This window comes from Lacerta agilis, chromosome 6 (genome assembly GCF_009819535.1).
Source record: "Lacerta agilis isolate rLacAgi1 chromosome 6, rLacAgi1.pri, whole genome shotgun sequence".
NCBI lineage: Eukaryota > Metazoa > Chordata > Lepidosauria > Squamata > Lacertidae > Lacerta > Lacerta agilis.
In genome coordinates, this window is record NC_046317.1 from 32,895,907 (window position 1) to 32,915,047 (window position 19,141).

At 38.7% G+C, this 19,141-nt stretch overlaps 1 protein-coding gene across 10 annotated transcripts in view; it reads right to left on the reverse strand.

Moving 5' to 3' along the window:
• Positions 1–1,026: 1,026 nt before the first annotated feature.
• Positions 1,027–19,141, reverse strand: part of LRRC7 (leucine rich repeat containing 7) — a 163,312-nt gene continuing 145,197 nt past the window's right edge. For 6 of the 10 annotated variants that reach the window (XM_033151828.1, XM_033151838.1, XM_033151829.1 and 3 more), the window contains 3 exons: positions 16,637–16,729; positions 14,247–14,321; positions 1,027–1,691 (listed from right to left, as the gene is read on the reverse strand). In XM_033151828.1, the coding sequence (XP_033007719.1) occupies positions 1,584–1,691; positions 14,247–14,321; positions 16,637–16,729 (276 nt within the window). In that variant the 3' untranslated portion in view covers positions 1,027–1,583. Of the gene's footprint in view, positions 1,692–5,874; positions 6,331–6,427; positions 6,486–14,246; positions 14,322–16,636; positions 16,730–19,141 lie in introns of those variants that run through there. The other 4 variants (XM_033151827.1, XM_033151832.1, XM_033151830.1 and 1 more) reach the window with 4 other exon arrangements.

Below are 19,141 nucleotides of genomic sequence, written 5' to 3' on the forward strand. Positions count from 1 at the left end.
CTTTTCCTCTCCAGGCAAGCAAGAGGCCTTAGCACAGCTCAGAGAAACATTCTAGTTGGGCAGTGTGTGGCCTGGGGAGAATCTGAGGGCCAGACAAAGATGTTGCTCATCCCTGCCCTAAAGGATAGCTGAGGGACCACCTCTCCCCTTCCTAGGTTGCCTGCTGCCTAAGATTTGCTTTGAAGGCTTCCTTCCATGTCATGTTCCAGGCAGAACATTGAATATTGGATGGGAAGTGGCAAACAACAACAACAACCCCACCACCTCTGTGGTTATACCCACATTATATTACCTCATTATATCATATCTCACTGTATATCTTACGTCTGCTGTGTGGTGCATCCTATCATCATCTTCAGCTGCGCCTGTCTTTGTTGCATTGATTTATATGGTTGTATTATTTCAAGCTATACCCGAATGATGCAAATACATATGAAGGGCAGGAGATGAGCTTTTCAAATAATAGTATACACACTTTTGCATGTGTGACACCCTCTCCCAGCTCAGGGAGTACCTTAAATTAATCCTGTAAGGCATTGGGTGCTATTCGGTTAAGTTTTACTCAGAATAGATGCATTGAAATCAATGAAAATGATTAACTTAGACATTACTACTCTGAGCAAAACAGTTGAACACCACCCATGAAATTTAAAAAGGCAAAGGAAGGAATTCAGTGCCTCACCATTACGTTTGTTCTGTCAGCACAAGCATTTTTGCTTGCTAGTTAGAAAGCTCTCCCTCTCCTCTGCCCTCCCCCAAGCTGATTGGGTGGCCAGAAATAGGGGGGAGCCCTGTTGCACTAGCAGAGCTCATTGCACTGTCTCCTGCTAGCACAAATATTTAGTTGTATCAGGCCCAAAAGTTTTAAAGTGCAATTCTATAAATGTCTCCTCAGAAGAAAGCCCCATTAAGTGCAATGGAATTCATTCTCAGGTAAGTGGATATAGGACTACAGGTTTAATTTATATATATAGATTTCATTTTAAGTGTCTATAAAAATACTATACTATTTGACTTAAGATAGACTTTGTGGGAATTACGTTTTAAAAAGTTTTCTTTCTAAAGCCATGAAGAACTTTGAGGCTGTGGCTGGGTACACACACTACCTTAAAAGGGCATGGCTTCCCCCAGAGTATCCTGGGAACTGTAGTTTATCCCTCACAAGGCTATTGGGGTAGGTAGGTGTCATGTCTTTTAAAGGTGTGGTGTGTACCCAGCCTGTGTTTTGATGGACAGAATAATTTGTAAATAGCTTGTGTGTGCTTCTGTGTTCTGAAATTACATGACATCTAGAAATAATTAAAAATAATATTGAAAAAAAGCTGGTACCAATGCACAGAGGCTTACAATGAGAACTATTATGTAATCCCATGGAAGTTACATTTATATAGGTATCCCTCCCAATGATCAGTACTAACATATATTATACATTTGGCACTATGTTTGCCATTGGTCCAGCAATTGGCAATTTCCACATATATATATATATATATGTTCATTTATATATATATATATGTATATAAATTTTTATTTAATTAAACATTAGATCTGGCTAGACATACTTTACTATTTATAAAAAATATTTAGACAGTAAGCTCACGTTGAATAACTAGGTCTACTGTATTCTGGAAACTCTTCAGTAGTAGTACAGCTTTTTCATGTTCCATATGTACAAAACTGTGTCCATTTGCCTGCAACAGACAAAAGAGAAAAAATTATAACTAGATATCCATTGTGGCTACATGGGAAATACAGCTGTAAAACCAACTGAAATCCTACAAGTGTATAAAAATCAGCTGAAGTTATCCCAGTAAAAGCTCCATTCAAATTTTGTTTTTCCCAAAGTCTATGCAACCCCATATTGGTGTAGTCATCTTTTGCTCTTTTTTATTTCCACCTTATACCAATTTATTTGGGTTTATAATCTTCAGTTTCCAGGGGTCTGCCTCAATTCAGCAAGCAGACTTGCTCTCGGAAAGAAGCTGCTCAGGTTTCCATCCTGATCACATTGGTTTCTGTGTATGTAAATGTCTTATAAGAATAAATAACTACAACCCACAACTCTACTTGGATGAGTGCTATCCTTGTTGCACTAATCCACATTACCTAATAGTGTATTAGTGTGGTAAAGAGAGCTGCAAGCATGAGTTCAGAGCGCTTGAGTTTGGTCAGTCCTGCCTTCCACATCGGCACTGATGCTGGTGATCTGTTAGCCAAAGAGATCCTTAAGTGCACACTGTTGCTGCTGTGTGAGGTTTAGGTCGGGGTTTGTGAAAAGAACAACTATTCAATGACAACAACTATAATTTATACCAAGCTTAACGCTGAGAATACCCATGTACTCCACGTAAAATTAACACATTTTGCTTTATTTCATAATTGATTTTGTTTGTTTTTCAAAGCAAAGGCAGCAAGACCAGAGAATGAAAAAAGAAGTGCCAGTATTTAAGCAGAAGGGTAAGATACTGCACAAGTAGTTTTGAGAGGACAAGCAGGTATACCGTTCATGAATTTCAGAACAAACATGGTTTGCCTATTTCCATGATTTTATCTGTAACACATAAAAGCTTAGAAAATGAAAACCAACTTTCTCAGGGATCCAAATTCCCTGTTAAGATTACTTGTTAATTGATACAACTGTACACGTGTGTAATATGCTCTGTTCTACAAGTCATCAAATACAATGCCAGTCCAGATTAGCAAAGCTCTTATGTTCTTCACATCAAAATAAAATATTTTTCATTCTTTGAGGTCTCAAACCCTGAAGATTTCATGAAAGCCAGAATGCAATGCAGTTTATATAAGACTTCAGTTAAGACTTCAAAATGTTCTGTGAAGGTGACAGGATTTGGTATATAGCATTTGTGGAAATTCAAGGGTCTGTTAAGGAAAGGCTGGCTTGGGATAATAATTGCTTCCAAAGCATCTGAGTTAGAAGAAACCTGGAGATCTTGACTTCAACATCTTGACTCAAGCATATGCCATATAACCAGTTTGCCCACCCCCATTTAGCCTCCTTAATCCAGATTAGCATTTCATATGCAGTAAACAGAAGTTACCACAATGGTGTCAGAACTGACCAAGATGTCTGCAGAACATAATTTTAGGGTGAGATGTCACGTGCTTTGGGAGAGGTACCACTAAAGTCACCTCAAAGTCTGCACTAGTTATTAATATGCCTGAGCTTCAGAATATAGGTTTCTTTCCAGTAGTAAGAATTCAGGCACTGAAATATCTTTTTGAGTTCTCCTTTCAGAATGGCCATTGTGCATCATATTCGTATCTATATTAGATTCAGCAAAATTACATCATAACAGATTCAGAATTTGTAGGTTTATTTTAGGATTTTTTATTACCATCTTCATTTTTCATTATTAACATTCTAAAATAGTTGAAACTGTTGACAATTTTATTTCTTGCACATTAATATAATTTACCAGTTACTGATTTTCATTCCATTGTATGCACAAATTAAGCATATTTATTGCATTCTGCATGCTGTGCCATAGTTCCAACCATCATCTGCATAAGTTAAATAACTTTGGTAAAAAGTAACCAAACAAACCCTTATCAGATATTTCAGGTCATTTTATATGCAAATCCAGTGTTTTCCAAGAGACATCACAAATGCCAGTCCTCTCCCCAAGGTCCTTAGCATTTCTTTAGTACCAGAGTTGGGAGATAATGGCCAAATCATGGTCTGGCTGGTGGAACTTTCCCTCTCATGTTCAAATTTCCATCCTCCTTGGTTTGCACACACCATTATTTACTTCACAATCTGTAAATTCCAATTCTGGCTTGGATGAAAACTGGTTTACTCAAGCCAGGAAGATGAAGAAATAAATCAGAGCATACGAGCGGGAATGAAACAAGCCAAATGATGGTGAAACCATATCTGAACAGCCCCAGTATTATTTTCATAGGAGGGTCTTATTCATTTCCCTATTCCTTCTTCTAAACTCAAGTCTGGTGACCAGCATTGTAGAAATGCTCACTCATTTACAGATACTTTAGTCAAAATTTTTTGACAAGGAAAGCTAGAAATGTATGTCAGGCTGTCCTGGAAAAACAGTTTCTAACAATGTTGGAGGTGTCGGTGGCTAGGATCTAGCCTAGTGTATTTGAATCTGTGTTACTGAATAGCACAACCCACATTTATTCAGTTTTATCCTGCACACACCCCAAAGGAGTCCAAGATCATCTGCCTTGGCAAACTGCAATTAAAATAGAGCTGTTTTAAAAGGTATGTATGATTCTACATGTTTTATTCCACCTTTTCCTCCAAAGACCCCACTGCTGTATGCATGGTTTTTCTTCTGCACCCCCCCCCCCCCGAAAAAAACCACACAGAGAAAACCGAAGATAGTCTGTGAGGATTTCGGTTTAGATCTTCCCCAACCTAAGCACTGAGCCACAGTAACTCACCAAGTGATATGGTGTGAAGGGCAGCCACTCAAAAGAAAAAATCTGAATGAGCTGATTTCTGTCCCTAAGGCACTTTTTAAATCCCAACAGATAAAATTGCTGTAATTCATATTCAGAGTTATGTACACAGAACTGCATGTCCACTCCAGGCTTCCACATTTACTTCCTTCATTATGCAGAGAGCTGTCCCCCGTATTTAATCAAACAGAGAAGCACCTGTAGATGGTGAAGCGCAGGATGTGTGCGAGATCTTTCCATGCTTCCAAGGAGATGACTAGTTTAGGGTCTTTAATTAGGTCTGTGTTGTACAGAGTGGTAGTGGGGGAAAACTTGTAAAAGTTGCAACACAGAGTTGAAAGTATAAGCATAATCAGGTAGGCAAGGAATAAGAAAAATTATAATGAACAGATAGCCCACACACTAAAGAGAAAATTCTTTTATTAATTTAAATGTTTTAACAAATAGCAGGAAAATAATTTAAGAGAAAGAGTACAAATTCCAGACAGATCAAAGACATTCAACAAAGCCTTGGATTTAGTGTGCAAAACCTCAGAGGAATATTTTCTGAGAGCCAGCCTGAAGCTGGACTCCATTTAGATTTTAGGTTTGTTTGTTTTCTGTAAAGGCTGATAGTCTGTCATGTTGCAGTAAATGGCCTTAAGTGCAAAACATCTGTCTGCATGTCCCTTTCTCGTATCCTGATGGCCTAATTTTGGCTTCCAACTGAAGGACTGAAAAACTCTTTAACAGGGCACATTTCTCCATCCAGTTACCTCCAGAGTAATCCTATTGGTCTTGGGGGGGGGGGATTTCAGATGGATTGCTGACTGAAAATGAGTGAACCCATTATTATTTTAGTTCTATTTACCTGAACATGATGCAGTGCAAAGGGCAATAACACAATGTTTTTTATCCAAGGGATACGTCAAAAGATCAGAACATGATTCCTAAACGTGCAGCGTGGATCATCTGACACATGGTACGTTGGCAGGAGTGATTTACCTTATAAGCAAGCTTTCAGCCCTCCTCCTTTTACAACCTTTACCTGATAATTAGATGCAGTTGGCTACAAAAAGTATACGAACATGAGTTCTTAAGGATTCACTGGTATAATAGCACATGCTACAGGGTGGTGTCACAAATGGGGGCAAAAAACAAAAAGGAATCCTAAATCAAATGGATTATTTAGGGCAGAATTAAAGGGCACATAAATTATAATTCTATCAAAAGCATAGAAATCCAAATTAGAATTACAGTGAAACATAGACCCCTTCAACTTTCAAAGGTGAGGTGTAGTCAGTGCATCCAAGCCTATTTGGTTCCACCTTGAAGGGGCGCCATTACACTTTAAGCTCACAAGGTTCTTTCCTTACAGATACCAATGTATGCCGTGGATATTGATAGCAGTATTTGATGTCAAAAGTATTTTTCCACTGGTAATTCAAGATGGTAATTCAAACAGAGCTCTGATAATGAACCAACAGATCATATATGATTCCTTTCCAACATAAACCTAAAAAGTAGTTGCCTTTCATAAGAACTGCATGCTGGACTTCTGGGGTTGGGAATACATGTTCCATTTTCCTATGATTTGGCCTTGAGATATGGGTTTACTGTACTTGAAACAGCTTCAATTACTTTATATCGTGGGAGTTATTGACATATTTGTCATTAAAAAAAATCAGAAGGTAGTCTTGTGGTGAAAAAGAGTTCTTTGCTGATGATCTATATCAATACATGAGGCAGGCAAACAATATATATTTATATCTCGAGTTCATTAACTCAGACGTTTGATGATGCATTATAGCAGATTGAGTGAGGCATTGTTTTGTTCAGGGAACAAGACCCTGCATTTTGAAACTGGGTTTAAGAGATATCCAGTGCTTCATGTGTACTCAGTGCCATCTGCAATAAGAACAAATATATTTCAGAACCTCATTTGCTAACTTTGGTTTATAAAAAAAATAAAATACTTCAAGTTTATACTCATTGTGAGACTTACCATGAAACCACCCCAGGTTTGTTGGCCAGTAGTCAGGGTAATAACCAGGTTCTGAAATCTGAAAAAGGAAAGTATTGTGGCTGTGGTTTGGCTACTTTGCCACTGCCTGCTTTCTTGGTACTTGAATGCCAGCAGTTTATACTGAAAACCCACGACAGAATCCATACGCTAAGGAACACACGTAACAGTTTAGTTCACATGACATGGATGTGCTTGATAGTTTAGCATTAATAATTCTGTGTTGATTTCATGCCAGAGGTGAGTTCCCGTGGAAAAAGGTTATATTCAGCACTAGATGTGATGGTGACAGACCCATTTTTTTAAGCTCAACTTGACCCCAGTCATATACCGTATATACCCGAGTATAAGCCAACCCGAATATAAACCAAGGCACCTAATTTTCCTACAAAAACCTGGGAAAGCTTATTGACTCGAGTATAAGCCGGTTCACCTTTGCCGCTGTGGAGGAGGAGGAGGAACGAGCAGCCTGAAAGCAGCCCTTTGGGCTGCTCCTTCCTCTTCCTCCTTTGCCAAGTTTGCATTTATGCGAGCAGTTCAGGAATGGAACAAGCTGCCTGGGGAGAGTAAAGAACCGCCGTTCTTGTACGCTTCTTAAGGAATGGTTGACTGGGGTGAGCGGGTGGCGGCACGAGCGGAAAGAAAGGGCTTCTTTCTCGCCGCCCTTCCACCCGCCTCACTCGAGTATAAGCCGAGGGCAGCTTTTTCAGCACAAAAAATGTGCTGAAAAACTAGGCTTATACTCAAGTATATACAGTAAATAGCAGGTTTGAGTTGGAGCTGTACTGGTGTGTGGGTAAGGGAAGCTGAACTTTTGCTGTGGCTGCTGTGTACCTCCGCCAGCCACTTACTCAAGCACTTCTCTCACAGCTGAGTTAACTTCCAGCTCTGAAACTCAGCTGAGGTGAAACACAGCAGAGGGGAGTGATGGTAAGGCGGCAAGTTGCTGCTCTAAAGGTAAGATGGCCTCACGTTATATGTAACTGGGGCAGGCAAGGGTTTAACCCACGTCTGGAACTGCCACATGATGTTTAGTTTGGCTTTCATATCACTCTTCAATACGACTGAAGTTTGAAAAAGATCTTTCTTGGAAATAGCATTAATGCAAAACAATAAATAAATAAATATAGTTGTTGATGAAGAACAAGCAAGCTCATGGAAAATGGATTAGTGAGAACAGAAGTGATGTAGAAGGTGAAACTCAACAAGTGCAAAGGAGGTTTCATTGCTAATCCAGTGTATTTTTGAATCCAACAATTCTTTCTCAAGAAGGGATTTCATAAACAATGATATATTTGCAACTATTCTATCTACCTAGAAAACAAAAAGTGATAGAATGTCTAACAATATTGCTTATTAGTAATGATATTTACAAATTAGAGTCTCTGGGAAGCTACATACTGGATAAAAATATACAAGACATCAATTATAGTAATAATTATTAAAACATGTTTAAATTAATTTTAAATAATTAATCAATCAATCACTAATAAATATCAAGATTGTTGGGGGGATTTCGAAGTGCCATTTCACAAACTGGAATAGGAGCTAAAACAAAATAAAAAATTCCTTCCAGTAGCACCTTAGAGACCAACTAAGTTTGTTCTTGGTATGAGCTTTTCACAAAAAAGTTTGCTGAGTGGTGACTATTGGTTGTTTGACTTGATGGCTTACTATGATCCTAGAATAAGGACACGTTTACAAATACATGTTCATCACTTGCATTCAGCTATGACTTGTTGAATGCACTATCAAAGATTAATCACTACAAACATAACTATCATTCCATGACACCTTAAACACCGTGCTTTTCAACTGAGGCATTTCCCATATTCAGCCAAGTAGAGATGTAGTGGCTGGAGTGTTGGGGACCTAACCTAATTCACAGGGTTGTTGTGAGGATAAAATGGGGAGACAAAGAACTATGCATGCATCCTTGAGCTCTTTGGAGGAAAGGTGGGATTTAAATAAATACTTAAATCTGGCAAGCTTTAACCATTACACTTAGATTACAAGTTGGGAAGTCATGGAAGAGATTTTAAAGCAGAATGATCAAGGACTCATATCAATAGAAGTTTAAGACTTTCCTTTCCACTATAGTACTGTACAAAACAGCAAAGACCTAATTCTTGTGCTCATCTTGGTGTGCTAAAGTCATGAGGAAGTGTTTACCATATCTATTACACACTACAAATATACTTTTGAACATACTCATATGAATTACATAAGAAACTACCCTTGTTCTCTGATTGCCAACCTGATCTCAGAGGCAAAAGCATCATGAGCAAGGCACTCCTGAGACCCAGTCATCCCCTAGATAGGATAGGGGGTGGGTAAATGCTCCTCTCCTTTCTATGCTCTGGTCTAGTTTATTCCTCAGCAGATCTTTCTGAGGCAGGTATTTTCTGCAACTGATGGATTTCAGCAGCAATACTACCAAGTATTCCTGGCAAAGGAGCATACGTCTAATGCTCAGCACGTGAAACTTGCAAGGTAAAAATCTTGTGATGACTTTTAACACCTCAAACATGAACCTGAGAACCAGGTCTAAAGTAATAAACCAGAAAATTCAGCCAGTTGTGATGTGGAAGAAGGGAGCATATGTTGGCAACCATTTTGCAGTTTATCCATCCCTCTTCCCCTCATGAAGAAGGCATAGTACTGCAAAAGCACTGCTGATACTTTGGAACATGTAAAGTTTGCATTAAGCAGTACAAGGATTTTTATTTGCTACTTTCTCCTTGTTAACTGTTACTTCTCATGTCATGAATTATCCAGATTAAGCAGCTCAATGTCCATAAGGAAATTAAGAAAAATTGACCACTTTGACTCAATTCCATATTCCTTTGTTGAAAAATTCAGTAAATCTGACATTGCAAGCACTGCTATAAAGTAGCTCCAGATAAAGGGAAACATGAATGAGCTACATTCATCAACTTTGCATTGATTTGCTATGTAGTCAATATACATCACCAGTGTTTTCTGACTTAGTAAAAGGTTGAATTATTGCCTTGGATTTTGGAAAAGTTAACATTCAATCTAATTACACTGGATTATGATGGAGTGGATTTGATTATGCACACAATCTACTGGGAAATTTCACCACTGAAATTAATAGAACTCTAGCACAACTGTGAGAAGTGCTCAGCTCTATTGTAAATTCTACTTTTTTTCAGGGTTTATATATCATTTTGGATGCTAGCTATAATCAATTTTAATAAATAAAACAAAAAAACCCCTGAAAACAGATAAATTAATTTAGACGGCATTGGACGTACTAAAGTATGCTTTCCTGGTGTTTTCTAGTTTGCGGTATTTACTACACAAAGTTGAGGGGGGTAAGCTGCAATCCCTTTCATGGATTGCCTTTCCCCCCTATGAACTGACCCAGACCCTGCAATCATCACTAGAGGCCCTTCTTTGTGTGTCTCCTAGAGGAGAGGTCCAGAGGGTGGCAATATGAGAACAGGCCTTTTCTGCAGTGGCTCCCCACTTCTGGAATGTTCTCCCCAGGGAGGACTGCCTGGTGCCGTCATTAAATATGTTTAGGAACCAGGCAAAAATATTATTCTACTTGCAGGCCTTCTAAACTGTGTGGTGGGGTTTTGTTTGTTATGTATTTTTGTATTTTTCTACTGTAAACCTTTTTGCTCTTGGATAAATGATGGTTTAGAAATTCAATAAATAAAATTATTATTATAATTTTAAAAATGTATTATCATTAATACATTTTAATGTTCAATTGTCTGTGCCAATCACAACACTTAAAAACAATATCAGTTGTTTCATTTGCATTTCTGTTTCAGTAACTTAAATTTGTTAGTATTGCCATGTAGTGTAGATGCAGCTGGCTTAATAGTTTTTCTGCACTTTTTAGTCACTGATTTTTGCTGTAGTGCCATATTATTATTTTTATTTATTGTATTTATTAAATTTGTACACCACCCTATACCTTTCGATCTTGGGTCAGTTCACAACATAAAACCACAATATAAAAAAGCAAAGGTGACCGACCAAGTATCAATAGGAAAGTAGGTCACATTTCAAATTTGATGCATTTCTTTTTGTTTCTGCCCTTCTTGAAGAATGTGGGCAGCTGGGGCATGGGGGGGGGTAGGCAGTGACATTTCCTTGCAATGTCATTTTCCCATCTATATATGTTTCTGCTCCCATTCAATTCTAATTATTTGTTGTTGTTGTTGCTGTTGTTGTTGTTATAAACATCAGGAAATCCAGTCTTTATTCTCCCATGTCATTTGCAGTTTTCCCTTTTACTGTAGCTCTCTAACAGTGGTTAAAACACCGCATATGATCTCAGAATATGTTTTCTTGTTGATATTTCTAGTGAGCAAAATACTCCAATAAAATTTTAGGACTTACAGTAAGTGTATGGCTACTGAAAAACGGTATCATGAGAATTCATGCCAAGTATGCAATTCCCTTAGTTATTACTTTTACGCTGAAATGAAATACTATTTCAGAGATATGCTGATGTTGAAATATTCAGGAAGCTGAATTATTCCTATCATTATTATCTGTTTAATATACATTACCTAAGGCAATATGATGGTGTTGCTTCAGCTTTCTGACTTACCATATGATTTAGTAAGGCCTGAAGTTGTCACAACTAATTTGATTAACAGTTTTATGCAAAATTATTTTCCGACTGTTATCCTAGGTAGCAACTCAAATACCTAAGTGTCATACAGGCTCTGTTAAACTGACAAAGGAGTTCTCTGGAGTTCACACATCCTTGTCAAGTGCTTGTGTGCCACTTGAGTATATTGTGGCAGGTTTTTGTGGCGAGAACACAAATATCAAACTCATCCTAGTACACTGAAGTGCTGCACCACTGAACCCTGCAGCCTCCAGGGCCTAGTGCACACTTTGCATCTCTGTTTTGTGCTTCACCAGATGTCTTACAAACCTCATTCCCACCAGGTAGGAGCCAACTACTACCTCAGAGGTTTCTCAGCATCTTAGAACATACCAAATCACATTGACTTGAGCCACTCTTGTGCCCTATTTCAGGCTTGTACCACCAGGGGCAGCCTGAAGCATTTTGGCACCTGAGGCAAAATGCCCTGCTGCTGCCCCCATGATGGGGAGCAGGCAAACTCCATAAGGGCTTCTTATTGAGTGACTGACTTACCCTGCCTCACAGGCGGGCCAGCTCTCTGCACAATAATACTTGTAGGAAGTCCCTTTGGTGATTAGAATCATGGAACACGGAACTCATTTTTACACCATATAAATGGAATGTAATGGGGAAGGTGAATTATATTCAGGAGCTTCAAATAACTCTGTTAGGATAAACTAGGTGTTCGACAGCAGATAAAGGTCTGGACAGCCAGTTGCTATTTAAAAGCTGAAAACAAAAACAAGGAGGGTACAATTTGCAAGGGAGAAGTGGCAAGTAGGTGCAGGTGCTTAACCCTTTCCCTCCCTCCACTTCCCTCTCTTCCTCAAACTGGGGTTGCCAAATACATTGGGGCTGGGGCTGCAGTGAAGAAAAGGGAAAGCTGCTAAACTCACATCACCTACCTCTTCTCTCCTGCAACTTCTCCGCCCTGAAAATTGCACAACCCCCTGAAGTTTTGAAGTGGCCAGAGTTCCAATCCAGGGCTGCCAGTAAATTCTTGTTCCCCTCTTAAGGTTATCCACAGATTCACAGAACACCAGGGAAATTACATGCTCTACAAGTTACTTCAGTAATCAAACTAGTTACAGTATGCTATCATCATCAGATAAAGCTGACAGTAAATAACAGCTGAAACAAATGTAGAAAATATCCCTTGTTAGCAAATTCAGGTGTTAAATTTATTTTTTTTAAAGCATTTGTGGATTTCCTTATTTTTCTCTATAGAAACCAAAAACATTTGCTCTGTTAATATATAGAGAAAAGGAGATGGGCCTACAGTAAACAAGAGAGAAGGAAGAAGAGATGTGCAACATCTGTACAGATAAATGAATAAGTGAGAAAGTAGGAAAATGAATGCAGGATGCATGACAGGCACCTACAGGGGGAAAACAAGCACAAGAGGAGCTTGTTTTTGTTATTTCATTTATAAAAAGTTCCATTCTCAAAGAGACAAGCCATTTATAAAAGTGAAACAAATGCTGCACAATATTCATATATTTGATATAAACTTAGTGAGTTGTTGTACGTGGATTCGAATGCCATTCCGTGGACCAGTTCACAAAACTTATCTATTGTGGTACCTAGCAAATTATCAAGTTAAGGACTCCCTTCTCCCATACAACTCCCTGCTTCATGTCCTGCTGGTGGTTAAACAGTTGCATATAGGTAGGCAAACTTAATGATCACTTAACTGTAAACCATGCTGCTAAACCAAATATTGTAACAAAAAAACCCTTTAAAATAATTATTATTTAATTGACAGTATTTTTCTTGTATGCCCGTTATAATGGAATGTGTTGCAATGGCTAAACTGGTGTCAGGCGACCATTGTGAATTATGATTCAGTACGTGACCACCATGATAACTTATCTCAGCAAGATGAGTAAATAAAATAGGGACATTCACATGGATGCTCCCTGGCTCTTTCCCTGTTGTGGACATAATATTGTGCCCTAGGAACTGGAAAGATATTGAGGCCCAATATCCTTCTGCAACTGTCCTGTTCTGCAGTACAGACAGATGAGGGACTTGCACAGGAGAACTCAGCGGAAAGCAGGAGGTGCTTCAGAGTGCCTCTGATATGGATAGGACCACTGAAAAAAGTTGGCTGCAGTCTTGCCTTTCATTATTGCAGAAGCAACTGACTCGGACAGAAAGCGTTAAGCCTGAGTAAACTACAGTATAAGGTATCTAAATTGTTTTTGCTAAGATCTGTTTTGAACAAATGCTTTAACAGTATCTCTTCTATGCTCTAATTTTAATACTGAAGAACAGCAACGAATAGTGAAAAGCATGGGAAAAGTGTAAAGAAATAAAAAAGAAATTTTAAAAAACTGTAAAAGGGAAACCTGCCCAGGACCATACCTGTCATTAGCAATGGTCTAAGCTACATTTTCAGTTTTGTTTTGCGCATGAAGAAAAGTAAACTGGATGTGTCCCTGTGTTAGCACGTAGGTTTTGCAAATATTCAAAAATCCCAGAGGTTGCAATCTAGTCATACTACATTTCATTATAACCTAAAAAATCAAACAAAATCCCTTCCTCAAAAAATATTTGGCTCTTTTGTGTTATTTTCAATTTTATTACCACAAAATCACAGTTAAGGGAGGAGGGGGCAAATGATGTGGATCGTTGCCCTGATTCTGACACTGTTTCTGACATCAGTTGCACACAGGCATCTCCCCAGCTGGCTTCAGTTTAAATAGAGCCAATGTAAAAACAACAACAACAACACATGAAGAAGTAAAACACAAAGTTCTGTATGTTAGCAATATATATTCAGGAAAACTTCAGGCTGGGCAAACTTCACATTGTTGTTTCATGGAAATCAAGTTAAAAAAAAGAGTTATTCTCCAATTTGCAGAATCCAGTCCACAACTGGGTCAGAGATGTCTCTGGCACACTAGACATTTTGCTCCTTCATGGGCCCTGAAGACTACTTAAGCCACCTTCTCCACCACTGGGCTCACACCTACTCACGAGGGGGTCATTTTCACCAGTGCACATTGCCGTTCCTACCAAACCTGAATCCCCACCTGAGGTCATCTAAAGGTTACTATGGCTTCCCATAGCATGGAAAAGAAGAATACTGTAGCATGCACATGTGAAGGAATATTTGCACTGAATCCATGCTTTTGTTAATTAAAAGATTTTGCTTACTTGAATAATCTTATCACCAGGCTGGAGCAGGTTGGATGCTGGTCCATCAGGCTGAACCCTAGTAACAAAGATACCCTATAAGTCAGAAGTAACAGAGGTTAGGAAACTATAACCAATAACTAGGCTAAAGGTTTGTATATGAACTAAGTGGACTGCAATAATTAATATGCCTATGTGCTACACTATCTGGAATCCAGCCTACTTGCTGAATATTATAAGTTCTGTACTGGACAATATCTACTTATAATTTAGAAAAAGAAGCCTGTGATCAAACCAACAGTTGATTGCTGAATTAAATATATGTCATAATGCATTCTTATTTTCAGTGTTATGGATTGGAAAGCAGGACCTCTGAAGCCTTACTACACAAATGTATGTTCTCCCTGTAGTGATTTGGATCTCTGCCACAAAAAAACAACCTCCTGCCTTATCTTGCCTATGGCCTTATCTTGCCTATCTGCCTCCATAACATCAACTGTTTTTTACGAAAGAGTCTTTAAGAATGAAGAGCTATGGATCTGCACTGAATCTGCTTCCACAGAATGTTTACAGCTCATTCCTCTGAAGAAAATGATGTAGGGTGACTTTAAGTTATGGTTTAGTGCAGGCATAGGCAAACTCAGCCCTCCAGATGTTTTGGGGCTACAACTCCCATCATCCCTAGCTAACAGGACCAGTGGTCAGGGATGATGGGAATTGTAGTCCCAAAACATCTGGCGGGCCGAGTTTGCCTATGCCTGGTTTAGTGTTACAGGCAAACCAGTAATTGTAGAGGAGAAAATGTGAAACAAGGCTGCCTCATGTTTATCATAACATCTAGTTCTACCAGAGGGGTTAGATAGAAACGGTGCAACAATAATTTGTAGAAATATGAAATGTCAAAACAACTGAATTTAACTATGCTATCGTAAGACCAATTAAAAATATGCAGTATGGCATTTTATCTACTTTAGAAATAAGGTAAAAATTAGTACATTTATATGCTAAATGATTGCTACTATTAACATTTTTGCTAAAATAGTATGAGATCTTGCTTTGTGTAGAGCTAGTGGAATATATCTTAGTCAGAATTCATAAACTAACAGCATAGCAAACTGTTCTTGATGGTGAATACATTCCAAAATATCTCATATTACTTATTCATACTATTACATTGCTGCTTATTTGAGTTCAAAATCCATAGAAAAAAACATTTATAATGGTTCTACAAACATCTAAAATTTCATCTAGATATAAATGTCCAGAAGTTATTGTGGTTCTCCTGTAACTGCAAATTTCTTTGGGGTTCAGGAATATTTTCTCTGTAGGGTCCCTATCAGTGGTGAGCAGGTCACTCAGTCTCAAATATGGTGGGAATGGATGATAGCTATTTACTTAAATTTGATAGCATAAAGGTACGTAATCAGAAGTACCATCATGTGTGAGATACACCTGCCCTGATGATGCCAGTGTGAAGAGAGTGAAACAGGTTTTTCCCTTCTTGACTGCATTCCAGATTGCAGTTGTTTATTTTGTCCCAGATCATTTAGTAGAAGTCAGCGAGAAGCAAGCCAGTTCCTGTTTGTATAACCCTGTCCTGAGTTCTGTTTCTATAACCACAGGATGTGACAAGTTGGAAACTGACACTTCCTGTCCCACACCTAAACCAAAAGCTGGATTTGAGAGGGAATGAAGAAAAAAAAAAGCAATGCTTCTGATATGGGAAGAGGTAAGTGTGCCCAGTTTGGTGAACAGTAGATAGAACTAACTTTGGAAGAGGAGGGCTGGCCCCACCCCTTGCTTTGTCTAAGGCAGCTTTCCACAACCAAGTGCCCTCCAAATGTTTTGGATCAGCCCCAGGCAGAATGGCCAATGGTCAGGGGGGATAGGAATTGTAGCCTCAAATATTTGAAGGGCACCAGGCTGGGGAAGGCTGGTCTAAGGCCATAATCTCAATAAAGGGTGGAAAGGAGGAAAGGAGAACTCACCAAACCTGATGGCCCTTTGGGTAGTTCAGATCAGCACATGAGAGCCTAGGCATTTTTTATCACCACTGCAGAAGTGGGATAAGTGTTTGCTGAATGCCTTTCTGAATGCCCTATTCTCATTTACTGACTAACCAAGGTAGTTGTAAAAGTGTAAAGTGATAGCCTCCACAGTCTCTACAATCCCAGAATTTGCTGGCAACACGTTTTTGCAGACATTCAGTGACATGTATTCCTAGCCAAAGGATGTTTTGGGATCATCATACACAGTAGGTTGGTCAACCTGTTTTCTTCAGCTCCTTATCTTGATTACATTTTAATTGCAAGCAAAGGAACAGATGTCATGAATATCTGAACTTTTAACTACCCTAAATGTTCAAACTGCATTATTTGGTCACTAATTCAAGCAAGAAATTACTACCTTACCTTGTCAGAAGGTTTGAATGGATTTCCTTGTCCACTTATTCCTCCACTGATACTAAATCCAAGGCCTGGATTCTTTTCTATCCTCACACAAAACTAGATGTAAAAGACACAGAGGGATGCTTACATGCATGCATTTAATTAATTGTCACAAATTTGTTATTTTCTGACAAATGTCCATGAGGCTACTCTAGGATGAATTGTTTTTATTTAAGAAGGTTATTTGTGGACGTACTGTGTGATACAATGTAAAATGTTTGAATCAACTGTGACGTATTCTCTTTAAGTTGCTTTTCTTACTTAAAAAAGCTGATACAATCATATTTGTTTCATGACAATTAGAAACATAATACCTAAAAAGATATATTAAGACTGCCAAAGAAATGTTTTGGAAAATCTTCAAAATGTAGTTAGATATTTAAAACATAACTTTGGCAAATATGAGATGCAAACGTGATTGCGGGCGGTCGTGGGTTGCCTCGGCAGCGAGGCGACCCAGGCTGTCCCGGGGGTTGGAGCCCCGCTACCGCAAAGCGGGGCTCCGGTGAGGCGCGGGAAGAGCGTCCCGCGCCTCGGGCTCCCCGGCGGGCCCATTATGGCTCCGAACCCTTCCCCCGTTCCCCCTGTAAAGGGGGAGTGGGGGTGAAGGGACGACGGAGCCGGGCTATAGGGGAAATGCCCCAACCGGGACGGCCGCCGCTCGCAGTGAGCGACATCATTCTCCCTGCAGAAGTTTAAAAAAAAGGAGCCCGGTGGTCGTGAGTATTGGATTGGACTTATTTCTGACTTTTAACAACCCGGGAGGCATTACAGAAAGGAAGCCTGTTTCCCTCCCCTCGGTGGAAAGAAAATAACTGTTTTGACAGACTGCTGTTACAGTGATGGTTACTTTGTTTTGAATTTTGACAAGTGAGACTGTTTAGATCTCCCTTTGGGGGGTAAGATGGTGAAGAATATCTTCTTTTGAAATTATAATCCTTGCGCCCTGGCTCCAGGAAAAATGGCTGCGAAGGTTTGAGACTGAGTGGAAATGTACTGGCACTAAGTTAGAAAAACATTGTAATCTGACACCTATGCCCACTTCAGCCATGCTGAGTTTCGTTTTTGAGCTGATCTTGGACTCTGGACTGACTGACGAACAAAGGATTATTTTTTTGAGGTTGGAGCTACTTAATCAGAGACTGGTGTTGTTGAACCGGGACATGTCAGAAAAAGTACTACCCACAGAGGAGACATTTCAGGAAATGACTGCAATTGAAGAAAGCCTTGGCAAAGAGCTGAAGGGGATTTTGGAAGAACAGAGTAAAACGGTTTGGCATCTCCGAGAGGAACAAGAAAAGTCCTGTGAGGGTGGCAGACCCAGGACGAGGAGGCTATATATATCCAACTTCTGGGGTGAGAGCTCGGAAGTGATGGCGAAGAAACTATTAAGTCTACAATTTAAAGAAGAATGGAATGTCGAAATGGAGAAGCCGGAAGGTGAAGAACTGTATACCCTGATACTCTATGCAAGGATGGCTGCGAACTGTGTCTGGATCTGTGGTTGTATAAGAAAAGAGGACAATTTGAGGAGTGGATCCGACGTAAGATGGAAAAGGAAAATGGTTAGAAGTGGGATAGGATGAACTGTATTGGTATCCTGAAGCCGGTGTGTCAAGCTTCTTTTAAGTTTTTGGACTATAAAAGAGATATTTTGTTTTTCTTTTATTAGCAGCAGTTTTAGGGAAAGAACATGTTAGATGTGATTTGATTTAAGAATAATATGTTAAGATATGAAGAATAATATGTTAAGATATGTTTAACAACATGTTTAGAGAGGAAGAATAATATGTTAAGACACGTAGTTTTGTTATTAGCTATATGAAGTTATAATATGATTTGATTTTATTCAAGATAAGAAGTGAAATATTATTGTAAACTAAAAAACAAGATTTTAAGGAGAATTTTTAGTTTTGAATTTTTAAATGAATTTAATTTCAGAGATACGAAGTTATTAAAGTAAAATTTGGAATAGGAGCCGAAGGAGAGAAAGCAGGGGAAGTCAATAATGATGATTCGAACAAGAATTTTTTTTTTTTGGAACAAGAAGGAAATCGTTGGTGTATTTGTATGTATGTATAGTGGTGGGTAAGTGTTGGGGTTAATGTTGGTGAAGGTGTTGGAGTGTTGTTTGTTATGAAAAAACCAATAAATTCTTATTAAAAAAACAAAAAACAAATTTTCGCTTGTATGTCAGTAAGCTGAAAATAATTTTGAGCAGGTCAAATCCATATTATTTGCAATGGAAATTCTACATAGGCTATAGAAAGAAGACATCACATTTCATTATGTCTTTATGGAACTATAAACATAACTAGAATCCAAACATAATAGCAGTCTAATCAAATAAATTGCTTAACTTCATTGGGATGACTCATGTAGCCTTTTAAGATATGGTTATCGTTACATGCTGAAGTCACAATGAATTGAATTTTGTTGTCCCAATGTTTGGCTTTGCGAATGCTTAGG